General features: G+C 44.4%; 1 protein-coding gene across 7 annotated transcripts in view; it reads right to left on the minus strand.

Annotated features, from left to right (window-relative positions):
• The window catches only part of PLCB2 (phospholipase C beta 2), a 60,883-nt gene that overhangs the window by 2,517 nt on the left and 33,088 nt on the right, over nucleotides 1-25,278 (minus strand). For 4 of the 7 annotated variants that reach the window (XM_030039162.2, XM_030039161.2, XM_030039160.2 and 1 more), the window contains 25 exons: nucleotides 25,062-25,137; nucleotides 24,361-24,461; nucleotides 23,491-23,657; nucleotides 23,146-23,292; nucleotides 22,668-22,825; nucleotides 20,615-20,697; nucleotides 20,132-20,216; nucleotides 18,607-18,772; nucleotides 17,646-17,743; nucleotides 16,819-16,915; nucleotides 15,825-15,909; nucleotides 15,282-15,406; nucleotides 14,065-14,219; nucleotides 13,459-13,623; nucleotides 12,251-12,350; nucleotides 11,872-11,976; nucleotides 10,799-10,884; nucleotides 10,605-10,701; nucleotides 8,871-8,924; nucleotides 7,066-7,276; nucleotides 6,684-6,852; nucleotides 4,869-4,945; nucleotides 2,546-2,641; nucleotides 1,304-1,361; nucleotides 583-669 (listed from right to left, as the gene is read on the minus strand). In XM_030039162.2, the coding sequence (XP_029895022.1) occupies nucleotides 583-669; nucleotides 1,304-1,361; nucleotides 2,546-2,641; nucleotides 4,869-4,945; nucleotides 6,684-6,852; nucleotides 7,066-7,276; nucleotides 8,871-8,924; nucleotides 10,605-10,701; nucleotides 10,799-10,884; nucleotides 11,872-11,976; nucleotides 12,251-12,350; nucleotides 13,459-13,623; nucleotides 14,065-14,219; nucleotides 15,282-15,406; nucleotides 15,825-15,909; nucleotides 16,819-16,915; nucleotides 17,646-17,743; nucleotides 18,607-18,772; nucleotides 20,132-20,216; nucleotides 20,615-20,697; nucleotides 22,668-22,825; nucleotides 23,146-23,292; nucleotides 23,491-23,657; nucleotides 24,361-24,461; nucleotides 25,062-25,137 (2,848 nt within the window). Of the gene's footprint in view, nucleotides 1-582; nucleotides 670-1,303; nucleotides 1,362-2,545; nucleotides 2,642-4,868; nucleotides 4,946-6,683; nucleotides 6,853-7,065; nucleotides 7,277-8,870; nucleotides 8,925-10,604; nucleotides 10,702-10,798; nucleotides 10,885-11,871; nucleotides 11,977-12,250; nucleotides 12,351-13,458; nucleotides 13,624-14,064; nucleotides 14,220-15,281; nucleotides 15,407-15,824; nucleotides 15,910-16,818; nucleotides 16,916-17,645; nucleotides 17,744-18,606; nucleotides 18,773-20,131; nucleotides 20,217-20,614; nucleotides 20,698-22,667; nucleotides 22,826-23,145; nucleotides 23,293-23,490; nucleotides 23,658-24,360; nucleotides 24,462-25,061; nucleotides 25,138-25,278 lie in introns of those variants that run through there. The other 3 variants (XR_003926922.2, XR_003926923.2, XM_030039163.2) reach the window with 3 other exon arrangements.

Genomic DNA, 25,278 nt, shown 5'->3' on the forward strand with positions numbered 1-25,278 from the left:
TGAGAATGGTACAAAAACCTTCTCTAAAAGAGACCAATATGATGAGATGTTAGTACTTCACGATTTTGGTCTCAACCCTATATTGAATGACTTGTCTCCCTCCCCCAGGCAATCTTTGGCTTCCCTGAAGATGAAAGCAGGGAGGATTGCTGATGCATGTTATTCTAATTTGCACCACAGTTTGATGAATTAAGACTGTGTGTTCACTGCATGTGAACCTTGAAAGAACATGAATGTGTTTTGAGAGTTTGAGGAGCTCAGGGATGAGGCTCATCTCTTCTAAAGATGCATTTCCATCACACTTTAAAATTTAGGGTGTTTCTGTATGGTTAGATGAATGCTAGTTCTGGCACAGGGAGTGCAGCACCTCTGACTTAGAAGGTGGTTCTACAGGAGCCTACACAGATCTAAGTCAGTCATTCATTTTCTCAGCATACTGAGGAGTGGGTGTCTGAAGTGTGTGTGTGTAGGATGAGTGTAGCATTAATTAAAGAATGTGCAAGGAAGACTGATCCCCTGCAGTGTTTTGGATTTACTGTACTAAGTAACAGCACTGACCCTGAGCTTCATGTTTGCCTTTACCTGACTTTCTTTCTCCTTGATTGTTCTCAGATTGTCTGCCTGCTTCTCTTCCAGTTTCTGCTGATACCTGGCTGTCTTTTGTGTCACCTTTAAAAAGAACAAATTAAAAAAACACTTGTATTTAAGCTTTCATCAACAAATGCTTTAGCATACCAGCAAGATACAGGGTTATAGAGCACATGCCACAGTATCCCCCTCATTCCCAACTCTGAACAATTTCTGCTGGCTCTGAGTTATCTGTGTAGTACTTGCAAAAGCGTGCACATGTGTGGCACCTGCACACAGACGGTCTGCTCTATAAGGGGATGGGTCTCTGAAGGGCAAAGATGAGATCCCTAGGGTCTCCTCCCCTTCTGCAAAATTTTGCACATTATTAAATAGATGTGGGGTTACGCTGCTAATTAGTTGTGCTTCAAAAAAATCCCTGAATTGGAAATGTAAAAATATCCTAGACAGCTCTGTTTGCACTGCATCTCTGACCAGGTGGGAGGACTCATTAGATCCTTATGGACCTGCAGTATTTTAGTAAGGGTAGTGGCTGTCTTCAGCTGCACTTTGGCTGTCTGAATTACACACTCAGAGTCCTCGATGTAGTAGCAATTTAATAGGATTTAAATGCCTCGGAGAACTCGCACTGTGAGCCATGCTGATGATGTACATGAGACACCCCCACTTTGCAGGAAACAGAGATGCTGTGCCAGACTGCTACAGAAGAACTTACCAGTTTGATTGTTTGCACCACTTCCTGAATGTGAGAGTTATTAATTTCTTTCTTCAACCTTTAAAGAAAGGAAATGTATAAAACCCTATAATCCATCTGTTACCTTTATATAAAACCTGTTTATCAATACTGATAAAGTGCCATACAGTAAGACAGGACTGCTAGTTCCCACACAGAAAGACAGGTGTGTTGTATTCTCATAGTGTCCTCCCACATTCAGAGCTTGCTGTAATTTTAGGAAAGGCAAATAAAACACCATTCAAATTTGCCTGAGACATAAGCCAAATAATTGGATTAAAATTCTGTTTTTTTCAGCTTAACAGACAGCAAAAGGACCTTGCTATGAGCCGGAAGCAAAGGAGGTGTAGTGTACCCTCTTCTGTACCCTTGAACACATGAAGCTGTTACAACTGATTCATATCATGCAGTACTTGACTACACAGGCTTGGTAGCAGAGTATTATTTTTATAACAGCAAATGGGAAAGAAGGCTGCAGCCATTATATGCCTAAACACAACCTCTTAACTGAGATGGTTGCTGAAACTGATTACAAACAGATTCTAGAGAGGCTGGGGAAGACCTGCCTTTGATTCTAAGGGGAGACAAATATCCACCAACGCATGGGGGTAGCCAGGAGGTATTTGGAAGTGCTCTTAGGCTTCAGTTAAAGTGACTGGCAGGTGCATCATCACATCAGCAAGAAGCTTACATGTCACATAAGAGAGCCAAAGAGATGGGTGCATAGGAGGCTTGTCTTCAAGGTACAATTTCTCCATCTGTAATGACCTCCCCCTGCATTTCCATATGAGCTCCTACTCCCTGCGGCAGGGCAGGAGGTGTTTCTAAGGCACTGCTCCTCTCAGGCTATTCAGAAGTCCATTAAGTGAAACCAATCTTGTGGACTGCCTTACACAAAAAAATTAAGCCTATGGAGAAAGTTCCAGAATCCACTGTCAGCAGTGGCTGCAGAAATTACATTATCGCTACAGCTAGGGAGCAGATGTTTGGCTTCGCTATGTATATGCCTGTGTACTGGAATGCAATGGAGAAAAAGCGCTAAGCCAGGAGTGAGGGGAAGCCAGCACACCTTCCCTGACCCCTACAGCTCTGCCACTACCTGTTTGGCTGCTTTAAAAAGTTTCCCTGTTGGCGACAGAGACTGTGGTGTAGCACTGTTCCCTGCCTGGAGCAGGACAGCTAGTGTTCTGCATAGACAAAGCCCAGTAACATCTAGCCCAGTACCTCTCCTGAGCAGCCTTGTCACTTGTATTCCTCATCATGGTTTGGATTCGGTCCACTCTCTTTGCCTCCAGCTTCTTCTTAATGTCTTTAATGTTGCTGCAGAGAGAAGAGAGTGGTATGAGAGACAGGACTGGTTACAAACCCCAGAGTGAAGCAGCCCTCCACATTTGCTCTCTGGCGTGCTCTACTGGCCAGAAAAGCAAAGTTTGAGTGATTGTGCAGCAGAAAGCCCTAAGTCTTAAGAATATTTTAAGTCCTGTAACTTTTTCTTTTTTTTTTAAAGGAAGTCATAACAAAGGGACAAGAGAAAACACGTTATATAATGAGGTTGTATTGTATACCTACACTGGGGTCCTCTGGAGCAGCAGGAAACTTGCTGAAAGTACTTGAACTGCTAAATTAAAAAAAAGGAAAAAAAAAAACAACCTACATGTTTGTATAGCAGAGCTAAAAAGAAGACCTTAAGCAAGCAGAAAGGCACATAAACTATGGCATGTGACTTGCAAAGCAGAAACCCTAAACACTTAAAAGGCATTTGATCAACTAGTAGGAAGGATGAAAAGAACAAAATCCAGAAAACCTAGGATCTGTGCCCCTGACTGAGGCATGTGTGGCCACCAGAAATGCTAACTGCAGGCCAGAGAATGTGACAAGACAGACGGAGGAAGGTGCATCATCAGGGCATAAGAGGCTGCTGACACACCACCAGTACCTCATCTTGGCCACCCATGTACAAAATGATTACAACAGGACAGCTGCTAAGGGGGATGTAAAAATGGCCATCAGATTGTGGTGCCCTGCCTCCAGCAGTGGAAGGAACGTATGCTTAAGAGAAGTGTAAGAAAAAGAACAAGTATAGGGTAATTTTTCCTTCTTCCATCTTCCCAGTCTCCTGTCTATCCTCCAGCTTCTATGCATTTATCTCCCATGAATGTCTCTCATACCTTGGAGTTTAGCTCTACTTTTGGACTTCATAGCTCCTTGCCCTGAGAGGAAAAAAAATTAATTTATATGCTGTGTGACAGAAGTACTCCCTGAGAACTTCACTGGGTGCTCCACATTTCTTGTCTTATGAGAAACAGTGAGTAATCACTTCCCTATTCTTCTTCTCCATACCATTCATGATTTTACACACTTCTGTCACATCCCCCTCAATCATCTGTTCTCCAAGCTGAGTCCTATTTAATTTCTTTTTGTGCAGAAATTAATCCTCACTGCTGACTATCCTTGCCACCGCCTTCTTGCTCTTTCAAAGCTTTTTTTCAAGATGGCATACTGAAAAGGTGACTGCATTATGGAGATAGATCTAGTGGCATAATGCTGACTTTGAATCTTCCTCTTTCCATACAGTTCCAAAAATTCTATTTGCCACTTTGGCCACTGCAGAGCTGTGAATGATGAGCTGTTTGAGAGAAGTACCCACAGCAGTTGAAGATCTCTTTCCTGAGTGACAATAGCTCACAGCTGAGCTATGGTTAGTTTTTTTCCATTCACATTATTTTGTATTTATTCATACTGAATTTAAATGCCACTTTATTGTCTGTTGCTTAAGATCTTTAAATCTTTCTGGAACTTCTCATAGCCAGCTGTAGATGTGACTGTACTAAATGACATTGTATTGTTAACAAACCATTATTTAGCTACTCGATCTGTTTTTCTTAGTCTTGTCTGAATATGCTGAATAGCTGAGAGAAACAGAGGATCTGTCTCGATGAAGGACATGAAAAGAGGAAGTTTTGACTGAATTAGCAACTAAAGGCTGAGAGAGGATTTAATGGGAAGGAGGAATGAGTGAGGATTTTAGCTTCAGGACAATGTTATTGCAAGAACAAATGGATAAATGCCTGGCTAGAAATCGGTGAATTGATTCTGCCAGTTTGTTTAAGTACTGGAGCCAAGATGCTCAATTCACTTAGAAGACTGAGCTGATGAGTCCCTGGAAGGGATTATATGTGATGGACTGACTACAGCAGATAGAGATAACATCCAGTGGCCAGCAGTCTTATTTCCTGTATTTCTGAATTAGTCAGTCAAGGCTCCTTACTGCAGCTTGAACACTAGTACCCTCTTTGGTGCCTCGTGGTAGGAATGCTGTTCTGGAGATCACAAGACAAGAGCTGTCTTCCCACCACTGCCACTGTGTAGCTGTGTGAGACCCCATGTCACATCGCTGTGCCTCAGTTTCTCACCAAAGTAAAAGAAATGCTTCTCTTCCCCTGTATTCACTCACTGTCTGTAGTACAGTGCTTTGAGATCTAGCAGAAAATGCTACCCCAGATAAGAGCTATGCATTATTACTTTGTTATTCAAATACTAAGTTTACCTTTCTGATGACTCCTTCAGTGCCTTCAGCTCAGCTGTCTGCTTCTCTCTGGCTAGCTCTATTATCTTGGTAACTTGCTGTTCAAGGGATGAAAACAAGATCAAAATCAAACAAACCAAGATGAGACACAGCACACCATCTGTATCTAATTACCATCAGATTCAGCTTTATCCCTCCCCGCACTGAATTCCAGGGGCCAGCTAATCCCTGAGGCTTTGTGCAAACCAGTGCACCACAACAGCAAGTTCAGATGTGCACACAGATTGCACTGTGCTAGTGGACTGGCTCCACCAAGGCTCCACAGGCTACTCTGTGAGCCATATCACACACCTCCAGGTTATCTTTACAGACAGCTTCCTATCCCTCGGTGCAGGAGGCAGCACCAGATTCACTATACTTGTGGGTAGGTGGAGAGCAGAGCTTACCTTCTAAACAACAGAGGCTAGCAGCAAGGGGATGGGCCTTCCATCTTGTGGGAACTCCTGGCAGATAAGTCTCAGTGCAGTCAGACCTGCCTGCACTGCTGTCTGCTGAGAGACAGCCTGAGAGGAAAAACCCTGACTGCTGGGCTACGTGCTGTGCAGTGGGAACTCAGTTTTTTATTTCCTTTTCGTACCCATGCTTGCTAAATCACACAGTCTTTGACAGTTGTGAGACAAGAATGTTTTAATTCCTTTGGCTTCTCTCTCTGGTGATAAGCATGATTTCCAGGTAAGCTAGTTCTCAAGAGGCAGGTTTTTTATTCCCTCAGGGTTGGTATAGGCTAGACCAGCCAGTCTTCTAGACAGCTTGCAAGGTGCCTGTCAAGCCAAAGTGCACCAGGAAACCTAAGATTTAAGACATACGATGCAAACTCCTTTGGAAAATAATGATAGGAAAAGGCCTCCAAATCCTGGAATCATCCCTCTTTCATTGGAACAGATGGTGTATGCTGTATGCCATATTTATCATCACCAGCTCGTGGACTGCACTTTGTCTCCAGGCATTACTGCGTCTCTTGCTGGTGTTTGCTTAAGGTGGGGTGTCTGAGGGTGTGGGAGGCACTGATGCACTTGAAGGGCTCACTGGTGACACCATACATGCACACTTACTTTGACTTCTACTAAGTCAAACAGCAAAACGCTTTCCAGATTTCAAGAGGAATGAGATCCAGCCCTGCCATCAGTGGTAAGGGGTGGTCCTACAAGTACTGTCCCTCACAAGGCTTTCATTTTATTAGCACAGATGTGGCAATGGCAAGCACCGAATGTATTGGTGGGGCTCCTCTGTTCCCACACATCATCTGTCCTGGTTGAATGACAGCAGTGAGTGTGATTGCCCCTACAGCATGTCTGTAATGCTCTGATGGTTGCCACTGGTGAACCTGCAGGGCTTTAGCATACCTGTGTGTCACCCTAGCTCTGACAGTACAGCATCAAGCAGGGAGCCTTGAGAAGCATGGTACAGCCTCGTGTACCCATGCTCCTAGAGAGCTGGCACCTGGCAGTGTATGAAGCCAGTAAATGCCACGTTAACCCCAAGCCAAGCTATCAGAAGAGTTTAAGCAGATGGAGCCTGTTGTGCTCCAGGGCAGTGCTTCTCAATATTGCAGACCTATAAAAATGTTTCTGCTGGATTTCTATAGCTTCTAACAAATAAGCTTCACTGTCTACATTCTCAATTATCTTGCATGGACCTGACAATTGCTCTGAGGGGTGTTTTCTGCTCTGCGGCCACATTTCCAAGTTCACAGTTTAGTGAAGAACTTGGTTTTTCTGGCTGTCCTTGCAGGGGCTCTCCTAGGCTACATTTTCTGTTGACACTTGCAGTCCTTACCTCTGTTGCATGCTGCTCTTTCTTTCTTCGAATCTCATCATGGTGTTCCTCTCCCAGGTGGATGAGGTCCATCTCCAGCCTCTCTCTCAGTTCCAAAATTCGGCTATCGATGCTTTCAGCCATTTCTACAGGATTTGCACATGTACCAACATCACCTGTTGTCAAACTCCTGCAGAACAGATACAGCAGCTGTGCTGCTTCTAGAGATGCCAATGATACAATTCTGACCTTCCTACCCACCCCTCAGTGGGAACACCCGACACTCCATAAACCCAGGGAGATGTGGATGCCTGCAGCACGCAATGCTTCCTTCAGAAAAGGGGAGTCCCTGGGGAGGTGACCCACAGGCGAGGCCCTGCTGGAGACCCTGTGCTGTATTTACCTCTTCTTCTGTGTCTTCCTAGTGTGTATCATCCTTTTCTTGCATCCATAGCAGACAGGGTCTGAAAAGAGTACAGAATATTTCTGCAGCAGCTCCTCCCTCCGTTTACTTCCTTTCCGCTCCAACTCCCTCAGTTCCTTCTCCTGTTTCTTCAGCAGCTTCAGAAACAGCTTCATCTGCTGCAGTTCTACGAGGCTGGCCGTCTGAGGCTCTAAAATACAAAATAGAGGCTTTTCTCAACCTGCTGTGATGCCTTTTGGGGTCAGACAGCTTTTTTTCAGCACTGCCTTCATTCAGTCTTTCCTCCCTCAGCCTTTCCTCCCTCTTTTCAGCATTACATACAGCGCAGTTCACCATCTGGTTGATGCATGGCATGGGGATGGCCAGAAGAATTGGTGCCCTTTGGTATTTTGGCCAGAGGAACACACTGGTGGTGATGTGCCAGTCTGTCTTATGCCTTGCACCCTTTTCCACAATTCTAAGTATCCAAAAGACAGCACAATTGTTAAGCTAGTCACCAGCTCTAATTATAAGGGAAAAGCTTTGTTACTTCATTACTGATTTTTTTGCAAAACTGAGTTACAATGACAGGTGCTTTCATCCCTTCCAGTTTTAATGCCTGGCATTTCTTCAGCTGTGAGGAATAAATGAAAGGGCTTTTGAGGCAGATGAAAATGAGAGGGGAAGGATGCCTGTGAACTGTTGGAGAACTTGTTATCTGGCAGCAGCAAGTCAGTTAGATGTGGTTATCTGTGGCAGAAAGGCCACAGGGAGTTATCTTCTCAGGGGAAGTAACTTTTTTTTTTTGGCTTGGAATGTGTAAAAATTAACAGAACTTGTGGGTGTGTCTGCAACACAGTGCTGTGCTGTGCAGGGTCAACTCCTTCTAAAAGGCTCGTATTGAGGAAACTGAAGCGTACAGCTTAAACCAAGTCTTTCTGTCAACACATCCAGACTCTGAAACCAGAGCCCACTATGCTTCCATACTATGTGATGCCTTTTACCAGAGTACATATTTAACGTAATCATAGCTCTGTCCTGGGGAACATTTTTTTTTAGGAATAACTTTTAAAAACAAAACTTAATGTACGTAACAGTTACTTGGCAACATATCCTGAGTGCAGTAGGTTTACTCTTGTGCCTTCAGTTCAGTTTTGTGGCATAATTAGGCACACTGGTTACTCGTGTTTTGTGTTGATTTGTATCACGCTGCATTAAGACACAGAAAAGCAGGTGAACAATACATTATTACAGAGGGTGCAAGTGTGCTGGAGTCTCCCTGCGGCCACATTACCTCTGGTTTAGTCAGGATAAAGGAATCATTGAATCTGGCCAGAGCAGAACTCGGGTGACAGCTCCAGGCTGCTACCTTGCTATAAAGCTGACTTGCTGCAGTGCTGCTGCAGCCAGTGGCCTCAGAGGGCTAAAGCTGGAGCAGTCCAAAGCTCTCCTGACCTATCTGCAGGTGACAGTGGCCCAGCTTGTCTAAGGCATGGACCGTGGCAACTCCAAGCCTCTTTTCTCCTTGAGACCTGCTGTGAGCTCAATCCCAGCCTGAGAGCTTGCCACACAACATGGCAGTTGCCAAAACGGGCAAATGGTGCCACACAGGCAGGGAAGTGGGTCCCTGAGCCCAAAGATTCATGTGGTTTGTCTTCAGTGCTGGCTACAACAGGCAGGGTTGGGCCAGGTCTTTTTTAATTTGCATAACAGGCTTCATCTCTATCCCAGTCAGAAATTGGGCAGAGGGAATGTAAGATGACTGACAGGGCCCTCAGCCCGTGTGAAAGCACAAGAGGAGTTACCTGCAATCTGCATCACTTCTATCACATTTTCATCCTTGGCAAATGCCGCTGCTCCTGAAATCACAAAAAGGGTTCCTGTTTATGTTCTATCTTGGATCTTCAGGTTGAAAACGGACAGTGGAGAGCTCATCAAGAACATGGGCCACATGAAGGATGTTGGTGTGAATACAAAGGAATTAATTAAGCTGCTGAGACGCTTAAGTGCTTGGGAACTTTGTTAGCAGGCACATCAGAACGGGAACAGAATTCTCTGCCTTGCCAGAGAAAAAGGGCATTTGCTTTTTATTAGCTGAATATTGCTAGTAATGATTTGGCACATGTAAACTTGTTTTGATTAGGTGAGAAGGATATTCTGGTCTGAAATTTGAGAAAACTGATTGTTTTGATACCAACATATTTGAAAGGACACTAATCACATTGATACAGTAAATATCAAAGAAATACTGATTAGCTGTCAATTACTATAAAACACAATAGAAGAGAATGAGGTAATCTAAGTGTACAGTAGGGGACATGCTCTTACCTAACCTGAAATTGCTCTATCAATTAGTATGTATTAGAAGCATGTTTGAGGAACATTCCTTCTGGCACTTTCACCAATACACCACCTTTAACGTTTGTTGGCTACCTTGTAGGTGCCAGTATGCAAGGAACAAACATGCTGTTAGGAAGATCTTTCTCTGCTAGAGCTTCTTTAAACTTAGTAATAAATGCTGACTTTGTCTTTTGATTTCTATTAAAGGAAATCCATAACTTTTTTCCAACTTATCCAACTGGTCAGAGTTAAGTAGTTTTTGCCCTTGCTATGTTAATGGGTCCCCATTTAATCTAATGGTCAAAACACAGGACTGTGCTCTTATTCCCACTCTTGCAGAATGCCAGATATGGGATCTGTTCACTCTGAACTTGCAATGGATCTTACAAAAAGTTTGGTGTTCATCTGAGCTCATGAATAAAATTACTAATCTTTAAAGCTCCCAAGTATTATACAACTAGACTATGGTGCAGGCACAGTCTCACAAGGTAGAGTTGTCGGGGGATCTAAACATACTTAAAGCGTCAGAAATCAACAGTAATCTACAGAAAGAGACCCTTGAAAAGAACAACAAAGAGGTGAAGAGCAGCGAGGTATTATGGGATAAAACCAAGCCAGATCGTAAAACCTTTGTCTCAGAAATATCCAGAATTATCACATTTTTGCTCAAAATCAATATCCAACCTCCAATTTCACACTTAAGATGAGAGGCTACATCTCTGCCAGAGGCCCTGCTTCTTCCTGGGACAGTGGTTCCCTCTTAATGTAGTTATCTCCCAGGGAACTCTGTGCTGAAGCTGGAAAACTGAGGTCCTCTATCAGAATCCTCAGCATATGTACAAGATAGCACAGGAAACAGCAGTACTACCCCAATACGTTAGCCCTGCCTTGGAGGGGAAAGACTATATTCATGCCAGTTGGGCCTTCAGCTTGTTTCCTGGTATTCTCAGTAGATACCTGAGATTATTTTTTTGTTGTGGAGTAAAAGCAGTATGCATGTCACACACACTCCAGCCCAAGAGTCAGGGGATAACTACAACTTTTGCCATTAATGACAAGCACCAGAATTTAAGGTGGTGACTTGGCCTGAGAGGTTCTGACCCCATTACCAAGGATCCTGACCCTCCAGTGCTGTCTCTTCCCAGCCTTTTGAGTGTACAGGCTTTCCCTTCTACTTTTAGCTCACCCCACAGCTTTACCTGCAGGCCCATTAGAAAGAGGAGTGCTGAATTTCCCAGTGGAGTCTGGTATCCCGTTAGTTTCAGCAGATGGGAAGTTCCTCTGTGTGCCAAGCCTCTAAAACAAAGATCAGAAGTAAATCAAAGCTCAATTATTTCAGGCTGAATCCATGCAACATGTTTTAGAGACAATGACAGAACTTGGAAAAACTTACCTCCACCGAGCCATCTTTTAGCTGAACTGATCTTTTGTCTTGCAGACTGAAGAACTTAATGGGGTTGGAGAGTGCAATAGTCAGATCTAGAAACAAAGAGGAGGTCTTTGCTTGGATTATCAAATAACTCACTGTACTCTGATTTTCCTTGCCTTCTGGTTTCCTTTCTGGCCTAGGACAGGAAATTGTGGAGAAGGGGTATTTTGTACTCTTTACTTCTAACAAGCTTCTCCCTGACAGCACAAAGGGAGGGGACCCTCTTCACCTCAGTCCCATTCTGAGGTGATGGCTCACCATTGATGTTTAGGGCAGCTCTATGAAGTTGAAAAGAGCATACTGCTCCCAAAATCCAAAGCCAGGTTAAGACTTTCCAAACCTGCACAGCTCCCTGCTCCAATTCAAGTCCAATGCTGTATAAACCTGGTCTTTTTTACAAATATGTGTTAAAACCATCAATTTCACAGGATTTCCCCCATGAATAAGGTTCATTTGTATGAACACAGGGGAACAGACAGTAAACATGAGAAGTATTCACAAGAACTTCTGTGGCTGATGCTGTTACATTCTGCATGGTTTTGTTGATGACTGTTAAAAAGTTTTGCTGTTAACTACCTCCAGTGGGGTTTCCTTCCTGATTCATCTCTCACTGTTTGACCATCCCCTTTTTAAAGGAAGATCACTGTATCTCAGTACCAGCAAGAACCTCCCTCTCTTCAAACAGGGGAGAACACCACTCCTGTGCTCCCTAAAACCCTATTCTTGTCAGTCCCTGATAGTTACCACCTCTGTACTCTAGGAAACCTCTCCCTGCCACTGAATAAAGGTAGTAAAGAGACCAACCCATTCCAAACAAAAGAGACAGTTCTCAGCCCGTACTGGGAACCAGTTACAGTGCAAGCATCCACTCTCTTCTGATGAAAGCAAGGGCATGACAGGATGCTGGCATGCACTCAGGTCCCACCCTGACAAGGAATTAAGGGTGCAGCAGGAAAGCACCAGGCTGGAAAATGCTTCTGGATCACAGTCTGGACAAAGCCAGAGCAACCCCCCCCACATTCTAACACATACTTTACCTGCCCAAGCATCAGGAACATAGTCCTTTATTTCCAGGTACACAAATAGAGAAGGCATGGTGAGTGGCATGTTACTTTCACTGCGGAGACAAACATGGTGATAGCCTGAAAACAGAAAGCAGAAGAGGTAAGCTGACAGAATCTCTGTCCCTTCTTGTCTGTGTGCTCCAACAGCAAAATAAAGTCTCTCTTTACAGAAGGCCATGGTGAATATATTATGGAATTAAGCCAAGGCTATAATAGGATGAATTTGAAGGCTCCACTGCCTACAGGAATGGATATTAAGTAGCAAAACACACAGATGTTCGCATCTCCTTTACAGCTTCCAATGGATAGGTCTCAAGGCCACAAAAGCTGAAGGAATTTCCACAAAATTTACCTGAGTGCACTGCAATAACAGGAATGACACGATGACCAATGAACTTCCCTCCTTCCTCCCAAGCCGCAATTTTGAGAGACGCCAACTCAGGCATCATGATCTAAGGAAAAAACAGAGTAAGGCACCAATGTCCTTACCTCTAACTCCTGACAGCATACTAGCTTCACTAGTAGAACTTTACTGTCTCCTCCTTCCAACAAAACAATGCTATCTCTCCAAGGAAGTCACTGCCTATTTCTGCATCTTGTAATTTAAGGCTACAGTTTATCATGGACATAACTGAATTCACAGAAACTCCACAAAACACAGGCTTTTCAGAGGAGGGACTGCAAAGGATCACACGAGGGCAGTTTACCTAAAGAAAAAATGGGGCAACAAACCCTCCAAACCACAGCTTCCATGAAGCAATTCACCAGAGAAGGGAATGAACTTGGAGGGGTAATTTAGCAAGCATGCTAACTTTGCCATAAGGGCTCTTGCCTCCCTCTTCCCACATTTTTTCCTGCCATAAAATGAACTAAAAATTATTCTGCCAGAACTGAAGACGAAAAAGTGCTTTCTGAAATGAGGATAATATTTATCTACCGCATCCCAAGTAGGCTGAAAATATCTGCTATTTCACAGTGTGCTTGACAGAGATGAATTGCGTAACATGTCTTTTGCGTTTGTAACTTACTGCAGAAAGGCCAAACATTACTATCACCTTTGACTTAACCTCCCTTGTACCCTGTAGCTGGATTAGTGACCACTGAATTCTTGTGAACAAACAAGGCAGCTTTCCGTATTCTGGCACAACTGAAAACCTCCGACTGGTCCCTTTACTTCTCCAGTTTGTCTGTTTCTCATTTACAGTTTAACCACAGACATTCAGTTCCTTTCTGCTTCCTGGTGCTTGAAGTTTTCAAAGCTGATTAGTCAATTCAGTCTGAAGTGCATCACAAATGGAAGACTTTTGATGCCTGTTATTTCCAGAAATGTTCCCAGCTACCCCTTTTCTGTTCAGGGAAATACTGATGGAGAGTTATTTTGGATATTGTTGTTTGGATGTTATCTGAGAGCACAACACGTAACACCTTGTGTGTCTAAAGCTGTGACTGAGATCTCCAGAAGGGAGTCACTTCTGTTGTCACTGACCTCTCAAGAGGCAGTGCTTGGGGCCAACAGGATCTTTAAGGAGCTCTGTCTAAATTACTATCAAATGTTATTACCTTTTCAAAAACAAAAGCCTCCTCTTTCCACACAGGGTTAATGGAATTAGCAGTGGAGGTCAGTTTGGTTCTGTATTTGCGTTTTGTGTCCCTTGGCAACCCGAACAGCTCTACTTCCACATATGTCTTCACACTGCGGTCTGAGAGGAACTGACCAGAGAGTATCTATGAACAAGCAGAAAATGTAATTAGCAACTGCTGAAAAGAATAAAACGGAAGAACCCACCCATACCTTCACCCCAAGTCACTCGCCTGCCCCAAAACATCTTTTCTGCTGCAGCTTCCAATCCACAATAGGCTTTTCTTTTACCTCCACCCATGTTTCTTGCTTCAGCACTTCTCCAAACTCCTCCCTCCCCATCATCACAGCCTTGGCTTCTTCTGTGTGGCAGATGCTAATTTTCCATTTTCATGCGATTATGATTAATTTAAAATAGTGAAAAGACTGGGAGTTGCCATGGTAACACTCTCCCACAGGACTCTCTGGGTTCATTTGCCACTAAGAACTCTACTGGGTAATAAATAGCATGGACATGGATGCCAGTTATATATGTGGTGCCAGGAACTGGCTGTCAGGGGAGGAACAGCACCATGGTTTGTACTTGCCGTGACAGACAGGGTACTTGCCACCACCACGTCCATGCGGTCCACAGAGAAGGGGTCAAACTGCTTGTCTGGACGCCGCATGAATTCATGCTTGAGCAGATAGCCACACTGGCCGTTGAACTCAAACAGAGCCATGTTCTGCTGCATAGGGACATCTGAGATACAGAGGAACACAGTGAGAAAAATTTCTGTTGGGCCTCATCAGGTGGCTTGCATGCTACGAGTGAGCTGAAAGATGCTGTACTTTTACAGCCCCTGCTAGCCAAAGGCTCACAAAGCCATTTCAAAAACTAATCAAGCCTCTCAGCACCCTACAGGGAAAAATATTACGGCAGCTGTTGTAAGAAAGGTAAGTGGTTTGCTTATGATTGCACTGTAAGTCATGGGTAGAACTAAATTAAAACCTACTTTAAGAACTACCCACTATTTCTGGGTGTGAAATAGTTGTCTGAACCCCTCTACTCCTTCTCCCTTTCATTTTGCGCCTCCTCTCAGTCCATCTTCTCCTCTGCCTGTTCACTTGAGAACACAGCTTGTGGTCTCTGCAACTGTCTTCAATGAGATATCCTCTTTGTAACCAATCTCTCACTCTCTCCCTTTTAAAGTTGCTTCTTTTTCTCTCCTACTGATCCTACAGCTAGTCTCCTACACTCTCTATACGCAAAACACTCCTCTGAGGAAGGAAGAGGGGTAAAGAATAGCTTTCTCTGGAGGCTTTTCTTTCCTTCTCATGCTGGTTGTGCAGCAAGGAAAGGCCCTTCTTCCCTGTTCAGGTCAAAATACTGGAAATAATAGCACAGACAGGCCAGTCCTGTAGCCAGATGGAGCTCTGCCTGCTGCCTTGCAAAAGAGGAAGCAACTCAGGGGAAGCGGGAGCTTCTGATGCATTTGGGCACATTATTTAGTCTGACATCATGTTACAGGACAGCCAGAGACAGTACCCAGACACTGGATGACAGCAAATCCATGTATGTGTGTGTGCACAAGTGTGTAGGACCGGCATCCCAGACACTGTATGCCAGGTTTGTGCTGGGCCTAGAAAAGTGCTTTTGGTCTGTGGGAGATGGAGTCAAAGAACACTACCGCTTTGGGAGAAGGCACACAGAATAAATGCATTCAGGGAAACAGCAGCAGTAGGAAATAGCAGCAAAGGAAAAGACAGTGAATGTGAGCACACAGTCTCACCCACTTAAGCTGGAGGACAATGCGACACTCACCCATGGTCTGGAAGTTCAGTGCCACCATCTGACAGCCGACATTCCAGAACATCTGGGGCATGTAATTAGAGGAGTCCATCCGGGTGCCTTTGGGGTAAATCCGGCTCATCTGTCGCTTGTTGTATCTACAGTTGCTCTATTGGAAACAAGTCTGGAGCACTCCTTGTGTACCCTGGGGCTAGCGCACATATTCAGATTATGAAAATTGTTGTTTAAGCTCTGTTACCAAATGCTCAGAGCCTTCCAGACAAGAAGTAAGAGAGGCCCTGGCAACAACAGGCTTCTTTCCCATACCCTTTCCACTTGAGGACAAGCACCTGGCAGCCTTGGAATTCACTACAGCAGGAATCTCTGAATAGCTCCCAAGCCACCCTGGAAGATCCCATGTCTCTAGCACCTGCACAGTTTCTATCTCTGATGAAGAGTTTACCAGGTCCTGAAACCAGAAGCCAGTTGGATATGCCTCAGCCTTACCCAAGCTTCAGATTAGCTCTCATACACCATACAACCAACTACACTGGACAAAGGTTGCCAAAAGGATACTCCACAAACTGTGTAGGGAACTTGGTTAGTAGATCGTAAGCCTTCAGCTCCGTGAAGGAAGAGATGACGTAACTCCGGTTCTTCTCTAGAAACAGGAGATAGGAAAGCATTTAGAAGAAAAGCATGCCCAGTCCCCATTCTGTGTGTGGGGACTAATGGACCCAAGAAGCACTTGGCCTGTTTACTCCCAATTTCTATCAGGTACTGTTTTCTATCAAGGCAATTTATCTTTCTCTGGTCCCTTGAAAAGGGACTGAAGAATAATACTCCATAAAAGGTGATTTATGTTTACCAGGGAGACAGTGGTTGTGCACTACAGGACAGGAACTTCATGGAGTACAGACAGGATTGGCTTGCAAAGCTTAAATGGCAATAATTTTGCCCATCTCTTCCTGGATTTCCATGACATTTAGAGAGTAGCTCCTGCCTGGAGTTTGAGTTCCAAGTAAATCCAAATATTCAAAGTCTTGCACAAAGTTTGTTATTTTGTCAAGTTTCCCCTTCACTCCCCTATTGTTTAATTTTTCTTTTCTTTGTTTCATCAAAGCAGCTCACTCAAAGCTAGACCCAAATGTGGGAACTATTTAGAGGAACCTATTGTATATAAAGAAATTGCCTGCATTTTCAGTGTTTCAGATGTTTCTCTGTCCAATCACCACAGTCACACACATTAGGAAAAGCTGGGCTCAATCCTGCCCTCAGAAGCAGCACAGCAAGCCCACAGAGATGTCACTGGCCTCTAGGCTGTTTCTTTTCATCTGCACTCATATAACTGGGAGCAGTATCTGACATATCTGTCTTGTCCTTACCAATTCCTTACTACAGGGAGGAGGGCAGAAGGGAAGTGTTAGTGACCATGTGCATGTTGTGGGAGAGAGAGAACACAACAGAAAACGGGTGAAAGCAAGTCAGGGAGAACAGCAGCATCTGAAAGCACTACTCTCCTGGTCGAATGGAAATGCTTGGGATTCTGAAAGGACTGAATTTGACTTACGGGCAGAGACTTCAAAGGAGTCAAATTTGATAGGCTGTATGTAATTAACTAGGCTGGACATTTCCTCGTACGCTGTCACTTCCAAACCAGCAGTGCCCTGAACAGAAAACAAAATCCAAAAGACGACAGATGAAGAGACCTTTCCTAGAGGTGAAACAAAACACACCTGGGCTTCACAGTCAAAGAACTCTGGTCGCTGCCCTGACCAGAACACACCAGTTTCTTTGGCTTCCTGGTCCTACAGTTACATTCTGGGCAGCATAGTCGGGGGTGCAGAGTTTCGAAGTAGCTTGGCAAAAACTGAAACTGAGGCATATGGAGAGGTATTGGTATGTAAGAAGCCCAGGACCTCTCTAACCTCTCAAAGCATGGAGTCTAGGACAAACCGGGGACGTTGTTTTCCCTCCTCACTGAGCGATACTAGGGAGACCGAAATTGGAAATGAATTTTTTTATTCAAGGGAATGCTGAACTCCTCCTTCCCTCTTCAGCAGCAGCACTTCATGTTTTGGTAACAACTTTTATCACACTAAGGCTACTAAGCCTCTCCAAACACCCTGAAGACAAACAATTATCTCCAAATCATGCAGAATATCAAAGGCAGAGTCAGAAATAATAACTCTTCTGCCATATTCTCTATGCTTGCAACATAATTTCTCTTATTCGGTTTCTCCTGCAAAAGTCATGTTGCACAGGGGAAGGATTGGTCATAGCACAGTTCATTCCCCTTTGCATTTTGGGTTCATCTCTGTTCAATACAGTGAAGCCCAGAGAAAACTGGAGGCCAGATAAGAAACAGAAAAGGAACAGAAACAACAGTGACAGTACCTCATCTGACTGCATCTTTTTAATTTCCTCTTCATCCAGGTTTCCAAGAAGTACATCCTCTTCCTCTGGTTCCTCTTCAGCCACATCACCTGCCCAGACTAAGCACACACAGCCCACATCAGTAGTACCTATCAGTAGCACACTAGACAAGACATTGCAGATTGCTAGCAATTGAAAGCTCTGCAAATCCTCACAACCAAGTCATGCAGGAACAGTAAGTGGAAGAATCATACAATTTTATTAGCCAAATCCAAATATGAACTAGCAGACTCTGGACTACCACACTCAAGAGACCAAATCATTCCTCCTGCAGGCTTCCCTCATAAGCCAAGAGTGACAATCACAGTGCTGTTTTCCCCACCAAGGTCGCACACATTTGTGGGAATAAATGTCCATTTCTAGGTGCTCTATGGTGGCGCTCACCTTGTCTTCATATGACTTCATGTGCTCCTACCATGACAGGGACTGAAAATTCACTGTTCTATCATAGGTTCCCTGAGCCCAAGAGTTGACAGCCTTGAGACTGGAGGAAGAGAGGAGAGCGGGGCTGAAGGTTCTATAAACCTTCAAGAACCTCAGGGTGAAGAACTAAGCCATGCTGGATTTGTGGTTATTAGACAGCTACAAGCAGTAGAAAATTATCCACCCTTCCATAAAACCAATAGCCAGTGTGTATCAGTGAATTACCAACTCATGCAGCCATATGCCTCAGAGGAGGCAGAAGAGTTGACTGATGGGCAGGGCTTATGTTGATTGTCTCTTTTGGTTGGAATGAAGTCTTTGAAAATATTCTGAAGATTTAATTTCTCTTCCAACCTTATGCTGCTTCTTGAGGTAACTGAATTAATGACTAGTAGTGGCTTGCCTCAAGCTAATTTGGGGTGATTTGGAAGGTCTCCAGTGGGCCAGACTTGCTCATCTAGCTATACTAGTCCCGTTTTCCCTTCTGATGTACCAGTACCTTCAGCATCCATAGGGGCTGGCTGCTCGATGATTTCTGGTTCCACATTCCTCCCTTTCTTCACAGAGTTCTGCCTCTTCCCAGATATAGATTGGTTCTTTTTGTTCTTAATCAAGATTTTCCCTAAGAGATCCTTAGGACTTGGCAGAGGAACTCCTGGCTTCAGCTGCAACAGATAAACTTCAGACTGAATTTTCATCACAAAGACAGAATTCAAACACTCATCTCTCCTGTCCCTCCCAGTACCATTCCTCTGGTCATTCTTGTGCATGGACACATCTCTCACCCACTGTATAATTTCTCCATCTGCTGCCATATCCCACTATATCTAGGCAGATTTTTCCTAAGACTTCACCTTTGGTTTCAGACCAGGATTTTGCACCTCTCAGCCCTCTCATGTTCTGCTGCCTGCACATGCCACGCTGTTCCCAGCCACCTATCCTGTACCACAGCTAAAAAAAAAAAAACAACAAAAAAAAACCCTACATGGCCTGAAGGCATCCACACACCTCTGGCTTTCACATTCCACCTACTTCTCTCATTATCCCAGAGCCTCAGACCTAGATGAGCACTCGGGCCATATTCAAACACTCTGCCTGCAGCAGATTTGAAAAAAAGATCCCAGAGTAGGTGGCTCAAGACAAGGATGTGTGACTCAGACTGTGCTTCTAGCCTTACACTCCCTGGTACAGATAGCATCAGGCCTATTATTAATTTAGCTAATAGCCTGAACTGTTTCTCCCCATACACACCCTGTTTCTCCCTATTGGCTGGACAAGGACATGGGTCTGGACAGTGGGCAAGTGCTGATTTGCTCACTGCTGCTTTTCAGCTCTTCTTTTGATCTCAGTGCTTTAAAATAGATGCTGGGGCTAGGTGTCTCAGCTCCCCTCTCCACTACATATTCCAAGGAACTGCCTCATGCTTTGTTGCAGAACAGAGGCACTGCCCGTTATTTGTAAATGAGTGTCCATTTGCAAGGAAGCTGAAGTAGCAATGTGCATGGGGATCACCAAGGATGTCACTGCATCCACAAAAATACATGCTTGTACAAGTAAGCTGATGACTAGGGTCAAACAGATTGGGAGCTTTACTCAGTTGTTCTGAGCGCAAAGCTATGCATGTCACTGACTTGTCCATCTATGCCTGGAAGGGAGTATTTCCAGGCTGGAAGCAGGAATTGAGAAGCATTGGTAGGAAAGTCCTGAAATGCTGCTAAGCCCTTGTTCCTGTTTCTTTCCAAAGCAAGTGCTGGCAGAGAGATTTGAAACAGTACCATGTACAAAAATACACTGACGCATCTTGGTACAACTGGTATGACTTGGCTACCTAGAGCTCAAGTTTCCAAAGTCACTCAAGTCACAGAGCATTAAATAAGACCAGAATCAGGCAAGTGCATAGGAAAACCTCTGCAACTGAGAGGTCTTCCATCCACTGACGATGCTCACGCCTATGACCCAGGCTTATTTGTCCATGGCATCATGAAAGACCTCTCCACTAGCCTCCTTCCCCAACTCCCACTTACTGGGTATTTTTCCAGCGGCTCTGTCAGCAGCATATCTCCAAATATGGTTCGGCAGTACTCAGCCATCTTCGCCTGCTGCTTGGGCCTAATCAACAAAGAGATCAAGCAGGAGTGAACAGGAAAACAGATGCCCATATCCAGAGCTTGGTATGAACAACCACCTCAAGATCTATGTACTCTACACAGAAAAGCATCTCTTGCCTTCACTCAGACAGCTATGCAGATCCTAAAGTTCCTTCCCAGGCCAACTACCATTTGTTCATACTCTGCCATCCCGAGCTAAAAGGCTCCACAACTGTTGTCAGTCTCACTCTACAGCTTATAGCTCATCTTTCAGCTCTGACCCACCTCCAGTTGCTTCAGAAATCTCAATCAATGTTTCATTTCAGCTCAGGCACTCACTTAAAACCCAGCAGCCCTTGCTTGTATACTTTTTGCTCTGGACAGCAGAGAACACAATTCTCCCAATCACTAGATACTCACGAGTCCACATGGTTCTCAAAGGACAGGATGACAGGGTAGAGAGATGTTTTAAAAGCACTTTCTGCAATGGCCTCAATGGCATCCTAAATGAGAGGCAATGGTCAGAGAAAAGATCAGCACTCACTAATAACAGAGACATGCAGCTGACCTCCTGCTGAACGGATTCCAAACAGATCACTGTCAGGAGCTTCTTTTTAAAGTAACTAAACTTCTCCCAGTAAGATGGTGAGAAGTGTCATCTTTTTCATACCTGCCTGGATTTCCAGCTCCAGAGGATACAACATGCAGCTAAACTCAATAGCTTGCATTAAAAAATGAAGCTGAAGATGTAAGAATATGCTTTTTTTTTTTTGTTACATAGTTCAGTGTATACATAAACAAATGTGAAAGCAGAAAGGCAAGCCACTGCCCCATGCACTATGAATTGGTAGAGAAAGCTGTATGCAGCACCAGATTGAACTGCTTCAAATGCTATTTATACTTACCTCTGAACCTGTCCAATTTTTTTATCATTTCACCTGCTTATAAAATCCTTCTGTCTAGCAGCAAACTGGAACGTTCAGTAACCAGCAGTGCTGACATTTCAAATGCAAATACCATGGAAACGTTCTTAGCATTAATGATGTAAGAAAAAATAATCATATTTTCCCCAAGCCCCTGTTAAAACTGCGACAAACTTTCCACTATTTTCTTTAATGGTGCTGCTAATTGACATGGTAAAGAAGAGTCATTTGCTCCTTTGCAATTACAGTCCCCTACTCCCCCCAAAATCCTGGTTCAGCCATGGTCTTAGCACTGAGGGAGGCTGCCAGCTGCTCCTGCATGGACCACTTGGACTTTCTATCACAGAAACCCACAAGGTTCAGAGGAGTAGAAGCTACAGAAAAAGCTACTAAAAGGCCACAGGCAATGGTAGAAAAGGGAGAGAAGTGTGGAGGGAAAGATCTACGTATTATGTAAAACTAAAACCTGGGCACATGCTGCGTTAACAGGTTGTAATTTCCTTCAGGTAGTCACATGCTTTAGCAGAACTCTGCAATTACCACAGCTACAGCTGTCATTATTTCTCCTAACTGTAGTGAACTGCTGTGCAAAAAACAGCAGTGGTACTACAGGATTTGGGAAATTACTGACACTGAATATGACAATACCTCTGATCTTAAGGACTGGGGGGTTTTTTCCCCCCACATAAGTATTTTAGTAATAGTGAAGTGTGGGAACTGGGGGAAAGATACGGAATAAGAATAAATAGCTTTAAAAAGAATCTAAAGTGCCTCTGCCTGTTGGTAGCAGCTGTGTAAAGGAATGCAGAAAAAAATAAGTGCGGTGCATTGATTTTTAACCTGCAAGCTGTTTGTAAGTTCTGTGGTTAAATGCCCTGTATTTCCAAGGGAAAAGTAGGCTTTGCACTGTGCTTCTGAACCCTGGGAGCTGAATCCTCAGGGAAGCCATCTGCCCAGCATGCTAGAGGGCAGTTGCTCCACTGAACACGTTCCACACACTCATGTAATTAGGAAGTAACTGAAACCTATATTCTTCCAAAGCGCCACCATGTGAGGCTGTAAGCCGCAGAAACCTGCTGTAGACCAGTTAGAAGATAGACTCATTTTAACCGTTTGTTTTCTAAAACCCATCGTTTGTTTCTCTGACGTGCATCCATCCATAAATCCACCATCCTCATGCAACTTTCTGTCCATACATCCATCTTGCTACACAGCCATATGTGTGCAGGCATGTCTACTCAACCATCCCTCCATCACTTCTACATGACTGCCTGCACTTTCCTCATTTATTCATCTTCATCTAGCTAACAACCTCTCTTCTAGGCCTCCCACTCCAAAAACGTACACAAACTCCAACCTATTGCGTATTTGTTCATCTTTCATTCTGTCTTACACTTCATTCACTTGGCATCTTGCCATCAATCTTCTCCTATCAAATATCTTTGCCCTCAGCCCATCCATTTGACAGTTCCCTCAGCCAGCCTCCTCAAACAGAGATCAGTCTAAAAACAAGCAGGGGAAAGCATGTATGGAGAAAACTCTTTCTGTACCTTGAAGAGGATCTCAGTTGTCATGGTGAACCCATGAGTGATGATTGGCTCCTCATCCGGGGGACGACCCTTCCAGCAATCCAGCTCCACGCAGCGGCAGCCAGCCAGCAGTGTCTGGCGATACATTTCAGGAGATGAGATCCCAGAAAACTGACCAGCTGGAGGACAGCAGAAGGAGAGAGGCTCAACGTTAGCTACTCATATGGGACAGTTTCTGCATAAACCAGAGCAACAGAACTCTCTGCCATCCTTGAGCAGGTGTATGTGGCAGACTGACGAGATGGTTTTGGTTACAGGGTGACATTTCTTCTTCTTACATAGCATTTAAGTGCCAAGCCCCTCAGAGTGCATTACAGCCCTCAGCCCTCCAAACTTCAGGGCACATACATCTGCCCGACTGATTGTCAGTATCATTCATCCATCCCCTGTGATGGTACATATGCGTTGGAGCTGAGGCAGACTCTGGAACTGCCCATACCTGTTAAATATGTGTTGTGTGATGAATTGATGAAGTAGTGTGAGAGTGGCTGGGTCATGTCCTGGTACAGCTGCAATTTGTCCAGTGCTATCACATTGTTCTCAGGGCCACAGAGAAACCAGACCATCCCCTCTGGAGACAACTGCCCTACAAAGAAAGCAAAGCTGTTAACAGTACCGAAACCAAATGGTTCTGGCATCTCCTTGCCGGTGCATTGCAACACAGGGACTTACGAGAATCAGGCTGACTGCTCCCCTGGGAAAGTCAGGGTAGCAGAAGGTGCAGGATGCTCTGCTATTTTCATACTATCTTTATAGCAAGACTCTTGGGCTGAACAAGACTCACCTCTCTGGATGTTAATCCCACTGGGCTCATACTTCTCTATCAGGCTCTGCACCTGCTCAGGTTTGGCTGGTGGGAAGAGGATGTCATTGAGGCGAGAGTCTCGCTGCTTCTTGTTGATAAACTTTGCCAAGTGCTCTTTGGTCATGTAGGGCTTTGCTTTTAAATGGCTAAGGTGAGAGAATTACAGAGGAGCAGAGGTAAGGCCTGTGTATTACCCAGAAAACCTTTTCACAAAAGAGAGACTGGTCCTTCCTCAGGTTAGCAGTGGGTGTCCACCTCCCCAGGCCCACAATTTTCTGTTTTGTCTACATTTCTTCCCATAGATGATGCTTCCCACTGTGGCCTTTCTTCTTCCTCACTAATTCAAGACTGTGAAGAGGTTGTACTGAGGGGAGCACAAAGCGTATTTTGAGCCTCTGACTCGAAGTCTAAAGGGACTTGAATTTCTGAGCACACCAAATTGCTTGCCCTATGAAATCAAGTCCATTTAAGAAGTCACAGATTTAGCTACTTGAAAAAAAAAAAAGTCACCGGCTACTTGTGAGGATCTATGGTTCTCATGCTGTACATAGCCTTGTTTGGGGCTAGCCACAAGCAGTATCACATTAGCATGATCTAGTGTTAAGCTGGAATCAGCCCTCCTGACGGTGACAGTTAAGAGTCCTTGCAGCACAGTGAGTCTTATCCTTTTTATTCACGCTGTGAGTGAAAGCGTTAAGTTCACTGGCACTGTTTTGTGACCTGGGTTCCTGCCCTTCTAAGGCTTGAGACCAGACAAACGACACAGCATAAAATCCCCTCGCCCCTCCTTTTTGCCTCTCTTTTGCCACAAGAGATCAAGTTCTCTGCTGTGGCTTAAGGGAAACTTACTGTGAGGTAAATATCTCATCAATCTCAGGCCGTGGACACAGATTCATGAGGAAAGTTTTATACACTGTCTCAGGGAAGTCCTCTGGGTTGATGGCATCATTCTGAGAATGCAACAAAGACATGTCAGTATCACAAACTCACGATGGCTTTCACCTCTCCATTAACACCCACAGTCCAGCACTTGTTTGTGACAATGCAAGTAAGCAACTGGAACATCTGGCAAGGTGTTTCGGAAAGAACAGATGGAGTGGAGAAGCACCATAATACCCTATTTTAGAATGGACAGTTATTTAAACTGTCCCTCGGTGCCTCTTGTGTGATGGCATAAAGCTAAAGCTTGATGCAGCAGTAGGAGCTGTCAGAGCCTTGGATTGTACTCTGCAGGTTGGTAGAAGCACCAAGATTAACTGTCAGATCTGTTGCTTCAAAGAGCAAACAGTGACACAGGTGGAAGGGAACATGCTGCTTCTTGTGCCACATACTGCAAGTGATGGAGTCGCAAGCGTTACTGCAATACGAACAGTAAGAATTGATCCTAGCAGGCTTGCAGTTAAGGCATGACAGCTAGTGGTAAGGAAAAGGTTTCAGAGCAACGAAGAGCATCTGGGCTGATGATTTTTTCATACCCAAGGGCAACACGGTCAGGGTAGGCAAATATTCTCAAACTAATGATACCTTTGGCTACCTAGCAAAACCCTTACCTTGCCCTTTGGAAGATGACAAGCGGTTAATGCTGCTTCAACCCTCTTCCTGTCTGCAGGAAACATCTGAAAAATACTGACCAGACAGGGGGAAAAAAAAAAATCACCACAACATAGCGGAAGTGAATTCAGAAAGCCTGGGTTTGGGTGCCTGGGAGTTGCAGCCAGAATGCAAGACACTCAAAATGCACAGCAAAGGAGACTGACAGGAAGACTG

Source organism: Aquila chrysaetos, chromosome 16 (assembly GCF_900496995.4).
Source record: "Aquila chrysaetos chrysaetos chromosome 16, bAquChr1.4, whole genome shotgun sequence".
Classification (NCBI taxonomy): Eukaryota; Metazoa; Chordata; class Aves; order Accipitriformes; family Accipitridae; genus Aquila; species Aquila chrysaetos.